The 22,561-nt window shown below is 44.1% G+C and overlaps 1 protein-coding gene across 2 annotated transcripts; it reads left to right on the forward strand.

Moving 5' to 3' along the window:
* Positions 1-8,110: 8,110 nt before the first annotated feature.
* SGO1 (shugoshin 1) lies at positions 8,111-22,373 on the forward strand. Of its 2 annotated transcripts, none has more exons than XM_088654466.1 (9): positions 8,111-8,665; positions 12,989-13,136; positions 13,218-13,414; positions 14,161-14,265; positions 14,498-14,565; positions 16,032-16,195; positions 17,246-18,094; positions 21,413-21,596; positions 21,825-22,373. In XM_088654466.1, exons 2-9 carry the CDS (start codon positions 12,995-12,997, stop codon positions 21,970-21,972), a joined length of 1,857 nt encoding a protein of 618 aa, XP_088510592.1. In that variant the 5' UTR covers positions 8,111-8,665; positions 12,989-12,994; the 3' UTR covers positions 21,973-22,373. The 2 variants fall into 2 exon arrangements, with proteins under 2 accessions (XP_088510592.1, XP_088510593.1); XM_088654467.1 differs by having other exon boundaries at positions 21,416-21,596.
* The last annotated feature ends 188 nt before the right edge of the window (positions 22,374-22,561 follow it).

A 22,561-nucleotide genomic window follows, 5' to 3' on the forward strand; every position in this document is an offset into this window, starting at 1 on the left:
ATAGCACTGCCCACAGTTATATCCTATAACAATATGAAGCTGCTTTGGATGACAGATTTCAGATCATAGCTGCCAAGTTTTCCCTTTTCTCACGAGGAAGCCTATTCAGCATAAGGGAATTTCCCTTAAAAAAATGGATAACTTGGCAGCTATGTTTCAGATGAGGCACCATTTTCCTGTCTCCAGTGTTCATCTTGGTGTATCATGAAAAGGGGTAACTAATAAGACAGCCGGTTGTCTTTGTCCATGGAGTTTTCTTGGCAGGGATACTGGAGTGGCTTGCCAGTTCCTTCTCCAGGTGGATCACGTTTAGTCAAAACTCTCCACTATGACCTGTCCATCTTGGCAGTGAGAGATTTTACTTTCTTGGGCTCCTTGATCACTGCAGATGGTGACAGCAGTCACGAAATTAAAAGACGCCTGCTTCTTGGGAGAAAAGCAATGACAAACCTAGACAGCATCTTAAAAAGCAGAGACATCACCTTGCCGACAAAGGTCCGTATAGTTAAAGCTATGGTTTTCCCAGTAGTGATGTATGGAAGTGAGAGCTGGACCATAAAGAAGGCTGGTCGCCGAAGAATTGATGCTTTTGAATTATGGTGCTGGAGGAGACTCTTGAGAGTCCCATGGACTGCAAGAAGATCAAACCTATCCATTCTGAAGGAAATCAGCCCTGAGTGCTCCCTGGAAGGACACATCCTGAAGCTGAGGCTCCAATACTTTGGCCACCTCATGAGAAGAGAAGACTCCCTGGAAAAGACCCTGATGCTGGGAAAGACTGAGGGCACTAGGAGAAGGGGACGACAGAGGACGAGATGGTTGGACAGTGTTCTCGAAGCTACGAACATGAGTTTGACCAAACTGTGGGAGGCAGTGCAAGAACAGGAGTGCCTGGCGTGCTCTGGTCCATGGGGTCACGAAGAGTCGGACACGACTAAACAACAACAAAAAGACAGCAGGAGGGACCATTTTGAATTTTTCGGTTCTGATTCAAAGACCAGTACTGTGCCCTTACTTTCTATCAGACTAGGGGTGACCACTCCGGAGCCTGAACTTTGGCAACCCTATACCTGGTGCCCACAGCTGGCAACCGTGCTGCCTGGCTCCTCCTGCCCACACAGCAGGGTTCAGTGGAGGAGCATCTGCCTGACAGACTGGAGGTTTTGGGTTCAATCCTCAGCATCTCCTGTTTGAAATGCTGGATCCGCATGGCCGATACAGAGCTAGCTGGACCAATGGTCTTGCTCAGTAGAAGGCAACTTCCTACGACTCCCTTCCAAGGCAGAGGCGGAGGGCTTCGAGGTCATTGCCCCTGCTAAAACAGCAGCAAGAGGCAGCAACAAAAAGTTGGGGCTGGGAGGGGGGATCAGAGGGAGGGGGCATTGCCAGCATTATGTAGAGGAGGGTCGAGAGCCAGGTGGGAGATGATGTGATTTAACCCAGGCCCTGCACCTCGCCTAGGGATAGCCCTGCTTTCAACCTTTTATTTGGTAACTAGCTGGCCCTGCCACGCGTTGCTGTGGCTCATCCCTGTGACTGCCCCCATCCTTTTCCGACCCATGACGTATTCTTCCCCCTCCTCCTCCCCCCCCGGCTCATCCCTGTGACTGCCCCCACCCTGTCCAGACCCGTGGACAGCCACCCACATTTTTACATATATATATATATATATATATATATATATATATATATTGCTGGATTCCAGCCCAATCCTAAAACAACGCAGTTCTGAATTGGCGCACGAGGTGACTTGTCAAGGGTATCCCAGCCACATCCTGTGCAAGCCAAACAGGGTATGTCTCTTCTGATCCTATTGTGCGACTGTCTGGAATAAGAAGAGTGAAATTGTCACTGCTAATGCACGTTTGTGCTAATTGGCATCCCGGTGGTCAGAGCAAGTATGTACATCCCTAACCCCATTCCCCGCCTGTTCAGCACCCCCTTTCTTTCACCTTGCTGTCCATCTTGCAAAGGCTGTAGTTCCTGGTGTAACTATGCCACTCCATGTAACCAAACTTGCAGTACAGTCCGGTTGTGCATCGATAGCAGCGACGCCTTCATCTGCCCAGTGGCGAAACTGCAGGCTCCAACACCGGGGGTGGAGAGCAGGCGGGGGCATGGCGCCATCGGGGGGGCGGCCGTGATGGTACCCCCCCTCCCTGATGGTGGTGTTATAAATAAAATCTTGCCTTATTCCCTTATGGGGTACATAAGAGCCCTTGCAGAGTTCTCCATCGGTAGGAGGAAATAACAGAGCCAACTAGAGAATATTGAGAAGCAAAGCAGCTAGGAAGCTTGATCTTTATTGACTGTTGCAACAGGGTCTCCCCTCATGGCAGGACAAAGGAAAAGAACCCAGAACAAAAGCCTACCTGCCCTTATATAAACATTTTGAAATTTCCCTCTCTCCAATCAGAGCCACCCCCACAGAAGCATCATAATACGTCACAGAAGGGGTGTAACCCAGGACCACCACCCCTCCCCGGTACATCATACATCACAGAAAAGGGGCGGTCTAAGACAGAAATCCAAGTCCGTTGTTTTTCCTATGTTTGTCAGCTACCTGTTAATGTTCACTTGATTGGATCACAGGGGAATCTGGCCAGTCCTTTTGTAATTGATAAATACATTTAATTTTTATATAGGACCTCAAAAAATTTTACAACAGTGGTGTGCCCCCCCCCCGCCCACCTTTCCTCCGCCAGTGCATCTGCCCCACCTGCAATAAAACATGTCTCTCTTACTGGTCTCTGCAGGCGCTGTAACTCTCCAACGGTTTGACTTTACCTCCGATGGCGCACTCTTCCATTGTCTCCCAAGACAGGCGAAAGCCAGCATCTTTGGGCAGGGAGGTAATACAGAGACGTCCAGGCACATCACATTGGTCTACGGAGCTGGATTGATCAGGCTTCCAAGTTTTCCTTTTGCCCCTTTCTACCCCCCACAAAACCTCATACCTTCCAGCTACAATTTTTAACTTGTGAAACCCAAGTTATTAAAAAGGTACTTGAGCCGAAAGCCTGCAGAGAATGGCAAAGCGACTGTCTCTTGCCAATTCTGGTCTGACTTTGTACCATGCTTACTGGGAGCAAACCTTTCGAAAGCAGTCAGCTGTGACCCAGGCATTTTGATGCTAACTGCAGCGATGGAACTTCATCATGGCTGTTACCTTTTCTGTCTAAACCAAGGCTGTGGATTTCAATAGACCAGACTTTCCTTCATTCATTGCCTTTGTCGGCAGCTTATTGTGAGCCGGTGCTTTTTTCCTTTTAATCTCTCAGCTTCAAAGATTGATGCTTTTGTCCTTGAGCTGATCATTTTTTATATAAACTTCAACCATAGGTTTTTGGGTGGATACCAAGAGGGGGGAAAGATAGCGGGCAGCAATTTCAGTATACACTGCTCTCTGGGCTCAGGGTGGCACGGAACAGTTTAAGAATAATTGCTTTCATTGTATTATTACATTTCATAATTCCCAATGCACTTCTTCACTGCTTTACCATCATTATTGTGTTCACATGTGGAATAAGGAAAACATCACTATTATTATTTCATATGCGGAGGGGAATCAAAGGTGGAGAAATTCTGACAAAGACCAAGTCCATGCCTCTACTCAGGGCACTAACGTAAGGGCTACTTAAAATTCATATTGACATTCACTCAATATTTATCTCAGGCCATGCCTATCCTATTGCTATTCTCAAGAACACATAAAACATTTCCAGATGTCCTTGGGTAGGGTCTCTTGCCCAAACATTTCTTACTGAGACACAAGTATTTCTGAATTAAAAGTGCACTTAAACATGCTTGCTCCATCAGTTTCTAAAATAATGAGCATGCATTCCTCATAAAGTTGGGGAAAACTGTATCGTGCCCTCACCTGTCGAGAAGGAACTATGCTTCTGGAACAGTTTTAATGCTTCATATTTAAATTCTCATGCTTTCAGAACAAATCTTAACTCTCAGAGCCTGTGCATTAAACATTAAGAGCAGGATAAATCTTCTCTGCCTCCCTAATAATTTATCATTTTCCTTTTACACATCCTTGCATTTGCAGGACGGGGAACAGAGGTATTATGGTAGGAAATTCAGAGCTGACATGATAAAACAATACCAATATTTCATATTCAAGGATGGTGCTCAACATTCGTCATAGAATCTTAAGAGTTGGAAGGAACCCAAGGGTCATCTAGTCCAACCCCCTGCAATTGCAATAGTCATATATACACTCAGTGAAATCAATGGACTTAAAGCTTCATTTTGATATGAAAATATGTATTGCATATGTATTTCAATTTCCCCTAAAATCAGCATTTCTTACCTTCTTATTTTTAGAAAAGGCAGAACAGCCGATGTCTTCAAAGTTACTGGAAATTTGACATCTCATCCAGAACAGTCTGCTGACTTACCATAGCCAAAAAATCTATTGGAAGCTTGGGAGTTCCCAGCTATGCCAGCTCTCCTCCATGTTTTTGCCATGTTACAGCTTTCCTTGCCACAAAAATGGAAAACAGTGATTTGCCCCAGCGATTGCAGCAAACTTTGTTACCTCATATTATTGGAACAGCAGTATTTTATGCTCCTTTGGTGTGCATTTGCTTGTCTAAAGGTTTCTGGAACTGGGCTACTTAGAAACTGTGTGATGTTACTATGGTACAGCTTCCTGGAACTCTTTTTCCTCATCTCTTCTAGTCCTTTACCATAAATTAAAGGATTTTGTCGTTCACGTGACAGTTTAGCTTCTGCCTGCAATCTTTTTGCTGCTGCGTACTGGAGTTGTTCTGAAGTCTTGCTGTTTGACAGATTAGAGTTAAAATGAAATTTAAGAAATATATTCAGAGGTGCAATTAGCAAAACTGAAATGTGCAAATTTCACTGACTTCCAGTGCAATCCTATACATCGACTAAAGTCCCACTGAGCTCCATAGGTAGTTTTCATTCCCATTCTCAGCTAAATGTGTATGGGACTGCAGTCATAAAGACCCACTTACCATGGGTGTACCCAGCATGGGGCAGGGGGGTGCAGCTGCCCCCCAGAAGGCCAAACTGTGGGCCCGACTAGGGAAGCAAATACCCTGTGCAGGCGCCCCGCTTGTTGACACGGGAGGGGAGGGGGGAGGAAACGCTGCTGGTGCCGTGGCTCCTCGGCGGCGGCTCCTCTCAGCCCGCCCTGCCTACATTTGCACCAATTCCCACCCACTAAAGCCTTTGCGCCTCCCAATGGAAAGCCCTGCCGGGCGGCAACCTCTCCTACCTAAGAGTTCTGCTGGGCTGGCAAGCGAAGGAGACGCGGTTCCTTGCATTGGTTGCAGCCGCTGCCGCGCTCTGCCTCCCGGTAGGCTGCACTGCGATCGTCGGCACCGCGGGCTGGGAATCGCCTCCTTCCCCCCTCCACACCCCCCTGCCCCCCTGAGTTAGGAGTTGCTACTGAGACTCCTACTGGGCCGGGAGAGGAAGTGCACCAACAGGAGCCAGTTCAGCCTTGGCGGGCAGAAGCCCGCAAAGGAGGAGTGGGGGGTGGCGCCCGAAGGCGGTGGTCGTGGCTGCTGCAAGGAAGCTGCATGGGGGTGTTTGCGCCGGATTGCCGGCGGCAGGAGTAGCCCAGCGGCAGTGACCCTTCCTCGCCGCCCCCCACCCCCGACAATAGGAAAGGAGCTGCCTTGGGGGACGGCACAGCTCTCCGCTCCCCCTGCATGCATTGCCCTCTCTGGGCATTGGCTGCTGTTTCCTTTTTTGCAATGCACCCCCCCCAGTCACTCTCCCTTGCTGCCCCTGCCGAGAGAGGGGCGTTGAGGGTGGGGGAGCTGCCGTCGCCACCGTAGGGTCGCAGCTGGGGGGGGCTCGCTCGCCTGCGCCACCCCACCTTCTTCTTCTTCTTTGAGGGTCTCAGCTTGGCGGGGGGGTCCCCAGTATCCTCCCAGGCCACGGGGGGATGGCCCCCCAGGACTAGCAGACCTCTGAGCTCCTTCCCCATCCCAGATATATAGGGTGGGAACTGGCAAGGCTTCGGGGGGACCTGGAGGAGGGAAAGCAGGGCCCAAAGGGGTTTTTCAGGGGGGTGGCTAGCCGTAAATGGATGGGAGCGGTGTTTTCAGAGCAGGGCCGTGTTAAGCATACCTGGCACCCTGGCACCGTGGTGTGATGGATCCCTCTGGCGCCCCCACCCCGCCCCGTTTCCCGGGGGTTCATTTAGCGCCTGCAGCCGCCGCGGAGTCGTCGGGCCCGCTGGCCCTGTAGCCCCGCCCACATTCCCACTTTGTGGCCCCTCTCCTCCCGTGCCTTGGCCCCGCCCCTGAACGACCATGTCTTGCCCCCCCCCTAGTTTTGATCCTGGGTACGCCCCTGCCACTTACTCCTTGGTTTCACAATAACTGAACAATGAAGTAACGTTTTTGTTATTTTTATTGCACCAAGGGATAAATACATCTTATTTTCCACATTTTTATTGGGTTTGTTTTTTAATTGTATTGTTGTAGATAAGACAACCAAGTAGTATTTAGCTGCTCAACCCGACTCCCTTGTCCCAAAGATAGCAGGAGCTGTTGCCTGGCATGTTCTACCTAGTGAGAGTAAATTTACCTCCAGCATAGGTTGAGTAACCTCCAGTTGCTCAGTCTCACACCCTTGTCTCAGAGGACATCAGTGGGAACCACTACTTGCCAACTGTCACTTCTAGGCTGTTGCTATTTGGGGGGGAAGGAATTCCATCACATTCCTACAAACTCAGGCTGTGCAAATTAGGGTTGAGCTGTCATGGCTAAAAATTGGCCGCTGTTTCTTTAATGCTAAAAGAACTAAGTCAGCATGAGTCAGCGGCCTACAATGACTCATGCAACCTTTCACCTAATTGTACCTGTATATATAGAGTGGTCAATGTTAGTGTTGGTTGGGGGGTCGTTTTTTGCAGATAAAGGTGGCGCTGTGCTTAAACCACTGAGCCTAGGGCTTGCCGATCAGAAGGTCGGTGGTTCGAATCCCTGTGACGGGGTGAGCTCCCGTTGCTTGGTCCCAGCTCCTGCCAACCTAGCAGTTCGAAAGCACGTCAAAATGCAAGTAGATAAATAGGAACTGCTACAGCGGGAAGGTAAACGGCGTTTCCATGTGCTGCTCTGGTTTGCCAGAAGCGGCTTTGTCATGCTGGCCACATGACCTGGAAGCTATACGCCGGCTCCCTCGGCCAATAATGCGAGATGAGCGCACAACCCCAGAGTCGGTCACGACTGGACCTAATGGTCAGGGGTCCCTTTACCTTTTTATATAGAGTAGTCAATGTTAGTGTTGATTGGGGGGGTCGTTTTTGTAGATAAAGACTTTTAAGAATAAAAGCAGAAAATACTCTGCAAGGACACTCTTCTCATGGACTCTTCTATGCCGACAAGGGTCCGAGGACCAGGCTGAGGAGACAAAGGAAGTCAGGACCTTTGCTTTTTTACAACACTGACATGAGCAACCAGCTCGCTTCCCCAAAAGATCAGATTTTTTTTACAGCAAAGAGGAAGCAGTTGCTTTGGAAAGTGTGGGCCAACCCTTGCTTTGATGCAATGTTATCTGTCCTCATCCTGCAAACGAATCAAAACAAATGCTTATTAAGCAGCCAATGCTGTCTAATCAAAACAGGATACTCAATAAACAGGCCTTCTGCAAGCACCCAAAATCAAACCTTCAACTAGTTAGCAGTAGTACTGTACTGTCATTCCTTAAGTACAATTAGAGTTGGATCTCACATGTACACAAGGTGAGAAAACTATATACTGTACAGTACATTACTCTTGCACAAGTTTTCATGTTGCAATAGCCTCGACCTCTTGCTAAATAATAGGAAAAAGAACAATGAATTAAGTTTTATCTCAGAACTAGAATAGCGACCAGCAGCCTCAGAAAGGCAACATACAAAATACTTCGAGCTAATTCTGGAGTTTGTTTTATCTGTTGAAATCTTTAAAAACAAATGTTATAAATGAGGGGGAGAGAATCTTGTTAAAGAGTATTTAAAAAAAACAACCTACTGATTATATATATATATACCGGTATATATATATAACGTATAAATTATATTTCCCAGGGCAGAGCTGGGGTCCTTTTCTAATTTGCACTCAATCACTCATTCTAGAATTATACCCAGCAACACAAGACTTTCGCAGAAGCAGAAAAACAGCCCGCAACTGCAGCCCGCAACCCTCACCAGTCTACGCCTTTCGACTGGCGCAGCCGCGGGTCACTCATGGCGCCGTGCCCGCCCCCTTTGCGGAGTTGAGGGCGAAGCGAAAGATGAAAACCCACAGGTCCGTAGAAAGAAGGCGGAAACAAAGGAGGAGGAGGAGGAGGAGGAGGAGGAGGAGGAGGAGGAGGAGGAGGAGGAGGAGGAGGAGGAGGAGGAAATGCGCGATGACGAAACGACGCCCCCGCCCAGCTGGGAAACAGAAGAGGAGGAAATGCGCGATGACGAAACGACGCCCCGCCCAGCTGTGAGCAAGCCGGCCAATCGGGAAGCGCGGCGGAGAATTTTGAACGAGCGAGTGGCGAAGTCGTCGCCTGAAAGACACAGAAACACAAAAAAAACCACCATCACCAACGGCTTTTTGGGTCGTCGCGCGGACTCCGTCGAGCAGTTGAAGGAACCTGAGGAAAAAAGGAGGAGGGAGGAGCACGCGCCCCTCAGACGCAGGTTCGGTGGTACTTCTCTGTCCATAATGGCGGCGGGTGGGTACGAGGGAGCCCTGCTGAAGTCCTCCGTTTGCGGTCGTCCGTTCGCCGCCGGCCGGCGGGTCGGGAGGGAGTAGGAAGAGAGAGATAAAGGATGGAAGCAGTGGGGAAATGGAGGCTCCCGCCACCTACCTTACAAAGCGGAGCCCGAAACTGGAGAGGCCGTTTCTCCCGAGGGCGGCTGGCCTCTCGGGCTCTGACTGCTAAGGAACTGAAGGGGCCGGATCCGCGCTTAGTCGTGCTCTTGGAGCACACTGGTTTGAAAGGAATGGCCGCTTAAAAGTGGGCCGGGTTGGGTGCGACCCAAACGGCCCGGCACTCGTCAGATAGATAGGAGAATTGTAAAGTCGGAAGGGACCCTGAGGATCATCTAGTCCAACCCCCCTGCAACGCAGGAATAGGTAGCAGGACCGTTACGCGATTGCACATTGAAATCAAATCAGGCCTGTCTTAATAATAATGATAATTTATTATTTATACCCCGCCCATCTAGCTGGGTTTCCCCTGCCACTCTGGGGAACATTAAAAATTTCCCTAAACAGAGTTGCCTGCAGATGTCTTCTAAATTTTCTTTGATAGGAGGGCATTCCACAGGGCCAGTGCCATTATCGAGAAGGCCCTCTGCCTGGTTCCCTGTAACCTCAATTCTCGCAGTGAAGGAACCGCCAGAAGGCCCTCGGCGCTGGACCTCAGTGTCCGGGCAGAACGATGGGGGTGAATGACACAATCCAGCTACTGCGCACACAATTGCTATTTTAATAATGTGGATTATAAACAAACCATGATAATAATAATTAAGTGTGCATGCACACGAAAGCTCATACCTATGACAAACTTAGTTGGTCTCTAAGGTGCTACTGGAAGGAATTTAATTTTATTTTTGTTTTGACTATGTCAGACCAACACGGCTACCTACCTGTAAATAATAATAATAATAATAATAATAATTTATTTCTACTCCGCCCATCTGGTTGGGTTTCCCAGCCAGTGGGGGGGGGGAATGTTCAACAGAACATTAAAAACAGAATAAAACTTCAAACATTAAAAACTTCCCTAAACAGGGCTGCCTTCAAATGTCTTCTAAAAGTCAGTTGTTTATTTCCTTGACATCTGATGGGAGGGCGTTTCACAGGATGGGCGCCACTATCGAGAAGGCCCTCTGTCTGTTTCCCTGTAACCTCACAGTAAGGGAACCGCCAGAAGGCCACCTCAGTGTCCGGGCTGAACGATGGGGGTGGAGACACTCCTTCAGGTATCCTGAAGACGAAGCCATTTAGGGGTTTAAAGATCAGCACCAACACTTTGAATTGTGCTCGGAAACGTACTGGGAGCCAATGTAGGTCTTTCAGGACTGGTGTTATATACCGTGTTTCCCCTTTTTTAATACATAGTCAAAAAGTAAGCCAGGGCAGGGTTTTTATGCATTTGAGACATATAAGTCATACCCTGAAAATAAGCCATACTTCAGTGCCGCGCGGAGCAAGACCACCAAGTGCCCCAGCCAGCTAGTGGGACCCAGCACGCCGGACGCTACAGGAAGAGGAAGCCTGCCGTGTCTGGACAGTGCCCGGAAGCGGCAGCACAGCAGCCGATAAAGCCTGCAGCAGCTGCACGGAGCACCGAGGGCACAAGCCAGCAGGACCCAGCTCCTGCAATGCCGGCTGCGGCAGGAGGAGGAAGCCGGTCGGGTTGGGTCGGCGCCCGGAAGCGGCGGCGACTGCAACGCTAACAAAGCGCGAAGCAGCGTCGCACGGAGCACCAAGGGCACGAGCAGCAGGAGGAAAGAGAGGCTCGTTACTTGCGCCACTTTAAGAGAAACGATCTCCACATTCCGAGCCTCCCTTTTGCGCGTGCGGGCATGTTAAAGCCCCAATCGGTTCACTCCCCGCTTCCTCATCGCCATCCCTCCCTTTCACACGTTGCCTCGGCCCCGCAGACCCCTCCCTGGCCATCTTCCCCTAAGTGCGGTGCTGCTTCGTGCTTTGTCAACGCTGCAGCCACCGCCGCTTCCGACAAAGCGCAAAGCAGCGCCGCACTCTCTCTCTGTGTGTGCGCGCGTCCGTCTGTGTGTGCGCGCGTCTCTCTCTCCCCGTGCGTGTCTCTCTGTCTCTGTGTGTGCGCGTCTGTCTCTCTGTGTGTGTGTTTGCGCGCGCGTCTCTCTCCCCCCCCCTGTGTGCACATCTCTCTGTGTGCATGCGTCTCTCTCTCTCTCCCCCCCCCTCCCCACACACTCCACAATTCCCTGTTCAGGAGCTGAGTGAATTCATGGTTGAATCTTGCTTCAACACTGATGTTTACAATATACCGTAGTATCCTGCACTGCAGCTGAGGGCTAGAGTAGGCAGGGCCGGTGGTGTGACATACACAACATGAAACTTCCAATAAAGTAGTAAAGGAACTGACAGTTCAAATGTGAAGATTGTAGAGGCAGACTTGGCAAACTCTTCTGTGAACTGTCATGGCATGTAATCTGATGCTTTTGGAAGCATAAAGTGGCTCCAGTCGGGTGTACATTTGCCCAATGGGGAAGGTAATGGTATCTTCCTGGGCAATGCTGCTTACAGATGTTCTATGGCCATAGGGTGGTTCAGAATAGCTTCATTTCATTTTCTGCTTGTTTTTATATCTAAAAAGCACCTTCTGGCTTTTTTTAAAACTGACATCCCCTCCCCGTCTCGTTTTGCCAAGAGACCCACTGCAAATCTGGAGGAGGAGTGGCTCTGGCGGGCTCTGAATAGTCTCTCTCTCTTTCTCCTGGAGGAGGATCTGGTGTGTAGGACTTACAAACCTTCAGAGACCCAGCTCTTTTTTGGGGGGGGGGCTTTTGGACACCACGCTTTGCCTCCCCTCCGATTGGGAACATTCTGGCATCGCAGGAGGTGGCCAAGCGGGTGGTGTCACTTCCGCACCGCCCCCCACAAGACTTGGCAATAAGATATAGTGATAGGCGCAGTTCTGGAGGGCACCAAGGAAGAGGCGAGGCTGGACACTGCGCCTCCGAGCAACAGCTCCAGCCCCGCCAGCAGCACCCTTAATAAATAAATGTACTGTACCCTGGATAAATGTACTGTAGATTACTTTACCATACCGGTACTTATGTGGTAATAAAAAATAAGACACCACCTGAAAATAAGCCACCGTGTGTTTTTTTGAGGAAAAAAAGTTATAAGACGGTGTCTTAAAAAAGGGGAAACACGGTAGTCTCGGCGGCCACTCCCACTCACCAGTCTAGCTGCCGCATTCTGGATTAATTGCAGTTTCTGAGTCACCTTCAAAGGTAGCCCCACGTATAGGTCCAAGGAGGAGATAACCAGAGCATGCACCACTCTGGCGAGACAGTCTTCAGGCAGGTAGGGTCTCAGCCTGCGTACCAGACAGAGCTGGTAGACAGCTGCCCTGGACACAGAATTGACGTGTGCCTCCGTAGGCAGCTGTAAGTCCAAAATGACTCCCAGGCTTCGGACCAGGGAGTCCCCCACACAAAGGTTCTAGGTTCAATCCATGGAATTGGATTTGATACTTAGGGGTGGGTTTTTTTGAAGGAAGGGTATCTGAAGACAGAAGTTTTGAAAGAGTGCAGTGGATATAGACCCCAGAAGCTCAATTCAGGGATGGATGATAATATAATAATAATTTATTATTTATACCCCATCCATGTGGATGGGTTTCCCCAGCCACTCTGGGAGGCTCCCAACAGAATATTAAAAACAATCAAACATTTAAACATGTGTATATATATATATATATATATGTGTGTGTGTGTGTGTGTGTGTGTATATATATATATGTGTGTATATATATATATGTGTATATATATATATATATATATATATATATATATATATATATATATATATATATAGGGAACGCTGTTGCCCTACAGTTTACTGAAGGGACCGAGGGTGGGGGTGGTTAATAAGAAATTTTTATTAAGAAATATATTTTAAAATGGGTATTATTCCTAGGTGGTTTTAATCGTCTTGTTTTAACAAGCTGTAGTTCGCAGTTTTTAAGACTACTGGTTCTAATTAAATAAGCATATTTTTCAAATTTATGATTTAAAATAATAGGTTTGCTCCAGTAAATCTTTATGGACCGTTGAAGAATAGGCAAAACCTTACCTTTTCAATGCCATTTTATGATAAAGACAGATAGCTGATAGATTTTTTGGGGGGGGTGTTAATATAAGATGGGACAAAGAGTTAATTTTTCTATATTAGTAAGAAAGCCTTTTAAATAAATATTTGTTAAACTGTAATCAGTTGTTTTTGTATTTTTTTTAAAGTGGAAAATGACTAGAGAAAGGTGCTTGAAAAAGTCATTTAAGGACAGCCTGGAAGATATAAAAGAACGAATGAAAGAAAGGCGAAATAAAAAATGGGCACAGTTGGGCAAAACCAAACAAATCTTATCTGTCAACAGTAAAATTGCAAGTAAGTATTTTTTTTAATACTGTATTTTATTCAAGTTTTCCCAGAAATAGAAATATTAGGAATTATTTCCATTTTTTCCAGACAACTCATCTACACTGATGAAAAGCTTTCAAGCAAACAATCGAGCATTAGCTCTGGCTTTGGAAGAGGAGAAAAGCAAAATGAGGGACGCACAAGATACAATCCTGTATTTAAAGAGAGAATATCAGAGTCTGAAATTTCAGGTGTTTGCCTTGCATAGAAAGCTGGCATTACAACAAGGAAAAGAGCATTCTGAGGTAACTATCTTAAGACATGTTGTACATATATAATGTTCAATTAAAATACAGGCAGCAATTGTTTTAGGCATGTCCAATTGACACATGATTGCCAATGCACAGGTCTTTTTGGACCCAAAAGAGAGTGGGATTGGGTGCACTTATATGTGCTCCACTAACGTACGCGCAGTCCACGAACAGAATATTTATCACTTCAGATCAGAACCAGAAGTTTTGAAGTAATTTGCAAGAAGAATAAAACACAATCTGTAAATAAATCCCTTAAAATGTTACAAATAATACTAAAAGTATTTTCCAAAGAATTATCTAAAAGCACAAAATATCCACTTCAGCTGAAAGCACAAATGACAAGAAGAAGAAATCACATAAAGCCAGCTCATTAGTGCTGCCCCAAAGCCTAGGAAAAGAAAATGTATTTATTTGTCTGTTGCCAAAAAGATGACCATGTTAGTGGCAGACAAGCTTCCAGGCGTAGAGCTTTTCATAATTGAGGACTATCACAGAAAAGGCTTGTTCTCTTGTCACCCTACTGGGTGGGGCACACAGATTAGGACCTCAAATGTCTTATTTCAAGGTTTGGGTTGGGTTGGTTAATATGGGAAAGGGTTGTCCTTGAGAATGTGACCTGTTGTAGCAAATAACTTGTATAATAAACAAATAGAAATCACTATTTCCTGTTCATTTTATTTCTAAACAAGCTCACTGTTGTATTGTAACTACATCAGTTAACTCTTCGTTTCTTTTAGACTAGATTAATGGCTTTGAAGGAGATTATTTCTAAAGTTGTTCAAGACCTACTCAATGCAACAAGTCTTCTTGGTTCAGCAAAAAATCAACATAACACAGCACTTGTAAGTCTTTTTCCCATCCTTGGGGAAAGTATGTTACTTTCTGACTTTAGACTGTTATCAGTTCTGCATCCGTTAAGAAAATTGCTTAAATATTTTGCTGTTACTGTCCAATAGTTGCCTCATAAGCTGCAGCTGGGATGGGAGCCACATTTTCAGACATCTCACTTTATTATGTGCTTCATGTATGGTCCACTCAGTAAATTTTTCAGCATAAGATCTTGAATTTTTACAGAACCAGACTCTCAGTGCCTCCAATGCTGAAGAGTGTGATTCTAGCAATGTAAGAAGCAAAGATTCCTTGTAAGTATACTTACCGGTAATATATTTCAATTTTTCTGCCTGTTTTTTCCCCTTCAAAACAAATTCAAGACACTTGCATCAATAAAATATATTTTAGCTTGTGTTTTATACACACAGGTGCACGCATATACACACACACGCTATGATAATTGAAAATGGTTTCTGTTAACTTAATTGATCACTTCCCCCTCCCCCCCAAAAAAATGTTGCTGTGGGATAGAAAAAAAGGTTTTCTCACGTTGCCTGATGGTTCTTGAATTTCAAGAGCTCTTCTCTACAAAGCCTATATATTTGATTATGAAAGCTATTCCATAAATATATGTACTAAAGATTATATTCCGTGTTATTAGAGCACAGTCAAAATTATGTGATGAGGACAACCCAAAAAGTGGAACATGCACGGGTTGTGAGAAGAGCTTAGACTCCTGTGTCGCTCAGTTATGAAATAAAATGATTAGAATTGAGAAAATTACCAAATGACCAGTTAACAATGCCAAGCTCAAACATACTTGTTATAGGTAGGTAGCCGTGTTGGTCTGACGTAGTTGAAACAAACAAAAAAAAAAAAATTCATTCCAGTAGCACCTTAGAGACCAACTAAGTTTGTCATAGTTATAAGCTTTCGTGTGCAAGAAGTGTGAATGCACATGAAAGCTCATTGGTCTCTAAGGTGCTACTGGAAGGAATTTTTTTTTATTTTTTTGGTTCAAGCTGAAAAATGTTCGCATAGATCTGAAATTTTGATTCAGGAAAGTATGATAGAGTAGCATGAAACCAGCTATATTCTGCAACCATATTTTCTCCATAAGTAATCGTCAGGATTGGCCTGTGGACTGGAGTTTTGACTGAGTGTGGGCCCCTGAGTCAGGAGCAAAGAGCAATCTGGCAAACGAGGAAGCAGAACCCAAGAGGCAAGATCAAAGATCAGGACCAGAAACACAAGGCTTACTCTTAACAAAGCACCACTGAGACAGGAAGCCCTTGTACATCCCTTCCTGACCAGGAGAAAGCAATGGTTAGCCTGCATGAGTGAAGCAAAATCTAGTTCCAGGTTTCTCCAGAGAAGGTGTTATGAAGATCACAACAGGAGTCATATTTTTGCAGTTTCTGACAGAGCTATTTCTTTAGAACAGCTGTACATTACCACCAAGTACAGCACTTTTGAACAGGAATGTTTCTTAGAAAGTGTGCTTTAATGCAGTTTTTAAATAAAATATTTTTTCCCTGTCCAAAGCCAAATTGAATTTGAGAAAACTAACTGCCATGTAGCTTTGTATTCCATTCTCAAGCACATATTCTTGGAACATACCTTTGTTTACAAGAGTGAAGGTTCTCATTCAGTTTTAATTTAGGAAACCATATTAAAGACCCTTGATTTTTCTTGCAGGGTGTGTGTACCAAAACTGCTGTATGAGAATCTGCTCTTAAAATAATTCAGTGAATTTCACCTTCCCCCCCCCCCTTAGGGCACATCTAAGGCATGTCCTTTCTATAGATACGAGCAAGCAAGATAAAACATCTGGAACAGAATTAAAGGATAATACAGGTACAAATTATTCAGATGTTGCAGCTGATCCCCAGCAAGATGTTATGACTGAATATGTTTTATCAACATCAGAGATGGATACAGGTAGGTAATGCTATTTACTATTAAAGAGCATTGACTGGGTTCTAAAGAACCGCTGCTGATTCTGCATACCTTATATTCTGTTTCTTAAACCACGTGCTTTCGAAGCTGAGTGGATTTTAAAAGCAGATTACAGTATTACTTGGAGGTTTGCTTATTGCAGTGGGAGCGAGAAGTATACCTTTCCTGTCTTAGGAACACCTAAAGTAGCTGTTCGGATTCTGGTCACAAGTAGCAGCATAACAGCAGTTTCATAATCTTGTACAAAGCTATTTCCTTGCTATGTGCCATAACTGCACTTTTTATGAAAGGTGTCCCTCTGCTGACAGAAGGCTCATTAATTTAGCAAAGCCTCCTGTCAGTGGAACAGGGATTGAAGTGATCTTCAGAGAGGCAGCCCCTCAGCCCAAGCTCTGAAGAGTCCCCCTGCCTCCAGAGCAGATGGCAGTGGAGTTGGGGTTGTTGGGGAAGATTCATTTACAATTGCCTTAATCTCTGTTCTGGTGACAGAAGGCCCTATTGGATCAAAGATTTGACAGAGGGATATCAACTGGCTTGCAACCATAATACATTTTTAATTAAACATTTAAAGTCAAATTTGCTGCCTTTAATACTCAGGCATGAGATAGTAGGACATAAATGTACATATAGATTTGGCATATTCATTTGGCATAATCAACCAGTTCTCACAGGACTCAGTTCTGCAGTTCTCTTTCCCACTCTGCACAGCTTTGGCAAAGTACTTGTACTGAGGTGAAAATGACCTGATAACATTTACCTTTGCTTGTGGAAACAGAGCAAGTTCACAGATTTCTGTTGTAATTCTCTATGCACAGGCATTATTGGTAAACAATGTCTACATCTGTATCGGTATTATAATTAATAAGAATAATGATTTTATCATTATAGCTGTTGGTTATAACTGTTCCATCTGATGGACCAATCTGCCAAACCTTACTAACCATATTTAGCATCTAATTTTTTTCTGTGGTATTCTAGTAACTACTTAATAGCTTCCCTGCAGAATTGACACACATTATTTTAAATTACCAGGTTGGCAAAGTAGTTCCCACTCTCATATGGAATATGAGAACAGAAGTGAAGAGAACATGCAATTTGATAGTAGCTCACTAAAAAATGTATCTATCCGTCGTTGCTACTCCAGGATCAAAACCCAGAATCTATTTGATGCATCTGATGGTAGGAGTCCAGAAGTACTTGAGCAGGTAACAGAATGTTGCCAACAAGATGAACCTGGCCCTGAGTCAAGCTTGGTGAAAAATAATGAACAATATGAAGAAACTTATGTTTCTCAAGAGAAAGATAAGATAAACACAGACAAAACTTTGGAACAGCCTAATATGTTACCTGAATCAAATACCCCAACAGCAGCCCCCAAACAAACTGATTTTAAAATTGTTGGAGGTTCTCAAACACACAAAGAGAAAGACCAGAAAAGGAAACTGGAAACAAAAAACAGATCCAGGACAAGGTCCAGAAAAGAGAGAAGCCATAACAGGAAGTGCTGTTCCAAAGAAAAAACAGATAGATCAACTGGTTCCAATGATGCTTATGATTTTGTTTTTGAGGAGTGTGTCCATATCACACCTTTCCGACAAAACAAAGTTGAAGAGAATAACATCCAAGAAAAAAAAAATAGAGAAGAAACAGAAACTTCTTGTAGCGAATCATTTGCTTCAGAAGAGGACTCTGATGATAGTCAGTATGTGCCTTGCATGAAAAAATCCAGGAAAAGCTTAGAATGCACAACTGATGGCAGCCCAAGACACACAAGGCAACAATCAAAGAACACTGTGAATGAACAGCATGGCAGTAGTCCTGAGGGGGGGGAAAGGAATACTAAAAAATCTTATAATGATGCAGATAAGGAAAATGTTGTAGGTAAGTTATAATTATGTTTTGAAAAAATCAGTATGTGAATAAGCATAGAGATACCGACAGCTACAGTAACTGAAAAGGTTGGAAATCTAAATTTGAGCAAACACAATAGGATTTCTCTTTCTTTGGCTGCAAAAAAAAGGATAAATCTAATTTGTACAAGTGGAATTCCTTTGCACAAATGGAATGCCACAACTGGATATTTCCTGTAGTTTTTTCTCCACTTTAAAATTGCCAGGAAGAGGGCTATCTAGAAAAGCGGTTTTCAACCTTTTTGAGTCCACGGGTCCCTTCACCAACCACATTGTTTCTGCGTGTTTTTTAAAAAATCATTTTTATTAAATTTTCCACTTTAACCATCCAATCATATTCCAAATTATACAAATATCAATCCAAATACTCTGCCAAATTATAAAAAATTTAATCGGACTTCCCATGCTTCGGATTCGTAGGATCTGATCATCTTATAGTTTACTACCTTTCTAATCAATATAATCAAAGTCATTTCCAATAATTCTATTATTATCCTTCTGTCTTCTTTTCACAGCCTCTGAGTTGTTCCAGCAAGCGAGTTTAACCAACCAATATATGATTCTGTGCGGATTTTATGCCTATGATTCCCTTCTGTAGATTTGCAATATCTCCTCACACGCTGGTATTCTGCCAAATCAGTCCAATAGTACTAGAGTCTTTTCACTGCTGCCACCGCCATCTTCATGTAATTCCAATAAATCAAATCCAAACATCTGTTCAATAGTTTCTCAAAACCGGTTGCATAATACAGTCTTTCCAAGAGAAATTTGCCAGATCAAAGCTGGAAGCACACATCTAATGACATATTTAAGGCTCATCTCCCCCTTTGACTTATCTGTGACCCGGTTTTGACTCCAACATGGCGGATTCCCCAATTAAAACTGTGCCACTTCCCACAAACTTTCCAGGAGACAGTCCAAAACGTTTTTTTTTTACAAAACACCAGCAGCTAATGAGATTTGCTTCTATTTGATGTCAATGATTTAGGGAATCTTTTATCGTCTTCATTTCCACACAGTTAAATTTTAGAAACCATATTATATCAACAAATTCCAAACTTTCCAGTCTCGCTTGCTGTAAATGTTATAAACTGTTCTTTGGGGGGGGGGGTTGTTAGGTAAGATAATAAGGCACAATAATAAAAGTGTCCCCCCCCTCTTTTTTCGTTCTGTTCAACATACCATTCTGGCTCTGATGTAATCTTTCCTCAATTCCATCTTATCTCCTCGGTGGCTGGACTGTTTAGCTAATTAATTCTTCCCTCCTCGTCCGAAGCATGTCCAAAACTTAAATCCAATTTATTATCTTAAGTAAGGGAACTTGACTCGCTCACAAAAGCAGCGTCCAGGAGAGCCATACTATCTCGGGAGCTTCCATCCAGTGTCCCCAGCCCCTCCTTCCTTCTGAAGTTGAAGCTGGTTGGTGGGCATCTGCGGATGAGACTGCGTCTTCCCGTTAACCCCCCCCCCCAAGAAGATTTAGGGAGGTTGATTACTCCCATCCTAGCCTCTAATTACCCCGTGATAGCCAGAGAGATGGTATTTTCAGCTCTTTCTGTGGCTCCGCTGTGGAAGCCACTTACACTGAGATTGTTACAGGATGCGCTTAAGTGGGGATTTTCTCATTCTGATCGCAACCCTTTTTGGCACCATTTTTGGTGTGCATGTAAGTGTGCCGACTGGAACCCAAGCAATGCCACTGCTTTGCAGGGCTGAGCTGACGCACTCAACCTGGCAATCCCAGTCTGCCTTTCCTAAAATAATGGGGGGTGGGACGGAGAGGACAATACCAGATTAAGATCAGAAGCAGAAATATTTTGTAATTACGGGGATGGAAACAGAAACACAACACACAACACACATTCAGGCATGCTCCTTTCTTGCAACATTCTCCCTGTCCCCATAAAGCTGGGTGACTGTTAAGGAGTGGGCTGTTGCCTGGGGGGAGGTAGAAAACAAGAGGGGGAAGGGATGTTGGAGGTAGGAGTGAGAAACACAGAAGACACTCCTCACTTTGAGGGTTATTTTTAAATCCCTCCTCATAGAACGCACCTCCAGGCACACACATCATCAAGCTACTTTATTTTCTTGCATTTCTCAAGCCCTTTGTGTAAAACTATGGAACTGTTAGTTACTAAAGCTAGGGAAGATTTTTGTTGGGGGAGATTCTAAGAAGATAAACAGTCATGCAAAAGTGTCTCCACTTTATTTGCCACTTTTATTTCAGGAAGATAATGAGCTGCAAGTTAAAGCTGCCGGCTCCCCTAAACGTACCCCAGAAAGAAAGACATAATGCAGGAAGATACGGGGTGCAAGTTAATGAAAGGATGGCCCCCAGGGCTCCCCTAAATGTTCCTCAAGTCCATGGTGCCACAGCACACTGGTTGAAAACCAGTGAACTATACACAAACATGCTAATGTTCTTACATTTTGTCTCCCAAGGAAGAGCACTCACCCTCTGGAGCTTCCCAGAGGGAGAAAGAATAGCCATACTCCTTTTCCTGATTAATTTGCACATCATAAACTCTTTTTAAAAAATGACTAAAAGAAAACACATAACTTGTGCACATTTAGCTTTAGTCTTATAACCTGTTTAGGTGGGAAAGCAACATGTGGGCCAGATCCTCAATTCCCCCACCTCCCACAGGCAAACTTTGAAAGTTCAAAGGATTTCCTGGTAACCACCAATCACCCTTTGAACTCCCATTTGCAGGCATGGTTTGAAATCAATTGTACTGCAAAGGGGCTCAGTGGCAGTCAAGAGGCATTGTCTGCAAGCCTTAGCTGCACTATGGAGTTCCTGAGGAATAAACTCTTTAGTGTAGCTGATCCTAGTGTGATCCCCACTCAAAGGAACAACCAGGAGCTCACAAAGCTGATTCTTACTTTGAAGCTGCATCCTTACCTGCCCCATACATAATGTCAGGCTGGTGTGGTTTGGTGAATATGGCCTCATGGACTGAATTGCTGCACCCAACCGTAGAAATGTTTTAAAAACATATCTTACTGCTGACCTAAAGGGTAGGTTTAGACAACTTGGAGCTATGGCTTAAAAGATTGGTGCAGATTTTATATGCCTGTGGCAGTGGTTGTTTTCCAGCAAGAGCCAAGTCTGGTTTTGTCATGAATATTGGTTGTTGTCATCTTGAAAATTTAATGAACTTTCCATTCTGCAGAATTCATATACAGAGCTTTACCAATATTAAGGTGTTGTTTGGAGCCACAGGAAGAGGGGTTTGTTTAAAGCTTATTCACTGCTGTCATTACCATTTAAACATTTTTCCCCCAGCAGATAAACCATCTAGGGCTCTTCAAAAATGTCATCCCTGTTTCGGTGATATCACCAATTTTGAATCAACTTCTACCCAAACTAGAATTTCTCACCCACTGATGAGTACTGGAATAAAAGATAATATTCGACAGAAACGTAGATGTACTGATCGTGTGAGCTATAAGGAACCAAGTCTCAGTAGGTCAGTATATTTGTTTTTAAATGGATATGAACCAGTTTTTTTCAGAATTTTTTTGTATGATTCAGTTTTTAGAAATTTGTTGTATACCGGTAATTCAGTTTAGAAATATATTTTGAATATAAAATCCAAACTGGCTTATGAATCTGACCTGCTTATGAATTTATTTATGAGGCAAAGTAAGAATTACATGAATGCTTTCAAAACTAATATACTATTTTGCTTTGATAGGAAGCTCAGAAGAGGAGACCCTTTTACAGATAACATCTTTCTGGATTCTCCAATTTTTAAACAGAGAAAGAGAAAGAGCCAAAATTGTAATTCTCTTAAAAAGAAATCACTGCCCAGATCTAATGAGGTATTTGAATGCGTTGGTTGATTTTAATAACATTTTTAGGGGAAAAACCTTTTAACGACGTAGTTGTATTGATATAAAGGTAAAGTGTATTTGCTGAAATATCATTACTGGAAAAGCTTAACTATGTACATAAAACGGCTTTTAGATTTTAACACACCCTGGCCCAACACAACACACACAGAGTTTCAATTTATGTAATATATGAACAACTAGGTTTTGTATTAAAAATTGTAAACATCGAATTTGATGATGTATTTAGTGTCTTTTTCTAGTTTCTTGTTACGCATTTTGCTTGAAATGTAATTAATGAAATTCTATTTCTATAGCAAATCTTCAGATTACAGATTTAACTGTTGAAAGTCTTTGTAGTGTTTTCTAAATGATTATATTGAAATAAAATGTGTCAATGTTTTTGAAAAAGATAGCTATTTTAGTTTGCTATCTCAGTAGTGCTATTGTTCCAGCATCCCTTCCTTTGTGTTTGTTCCGATGTTTTACTTTAACTGCATAAGGATAGTAGCACAGCTATCTTAAAAATATTCCAAGGTGCATTCTTATGCAGTTACTTGGAGGTAAACCATACTGAACAGTGATTCTGAGTAAACATTAA

This window comes from Zootoca vivipara, chromosome 11 (genome assembly GCF_965207765.1).
Source record: "Zootoca vivipara chromosome 11, rZooViv2.hap1.1, whole genome shotgun sequence".
NCBI classification, from domain to species: domain Eukaryota; kingdom Metazoa; phylum Chordata; class Lepidosauria; order Squamata; family Lacertidae; genus Zootoca; species Zootoca vivipara.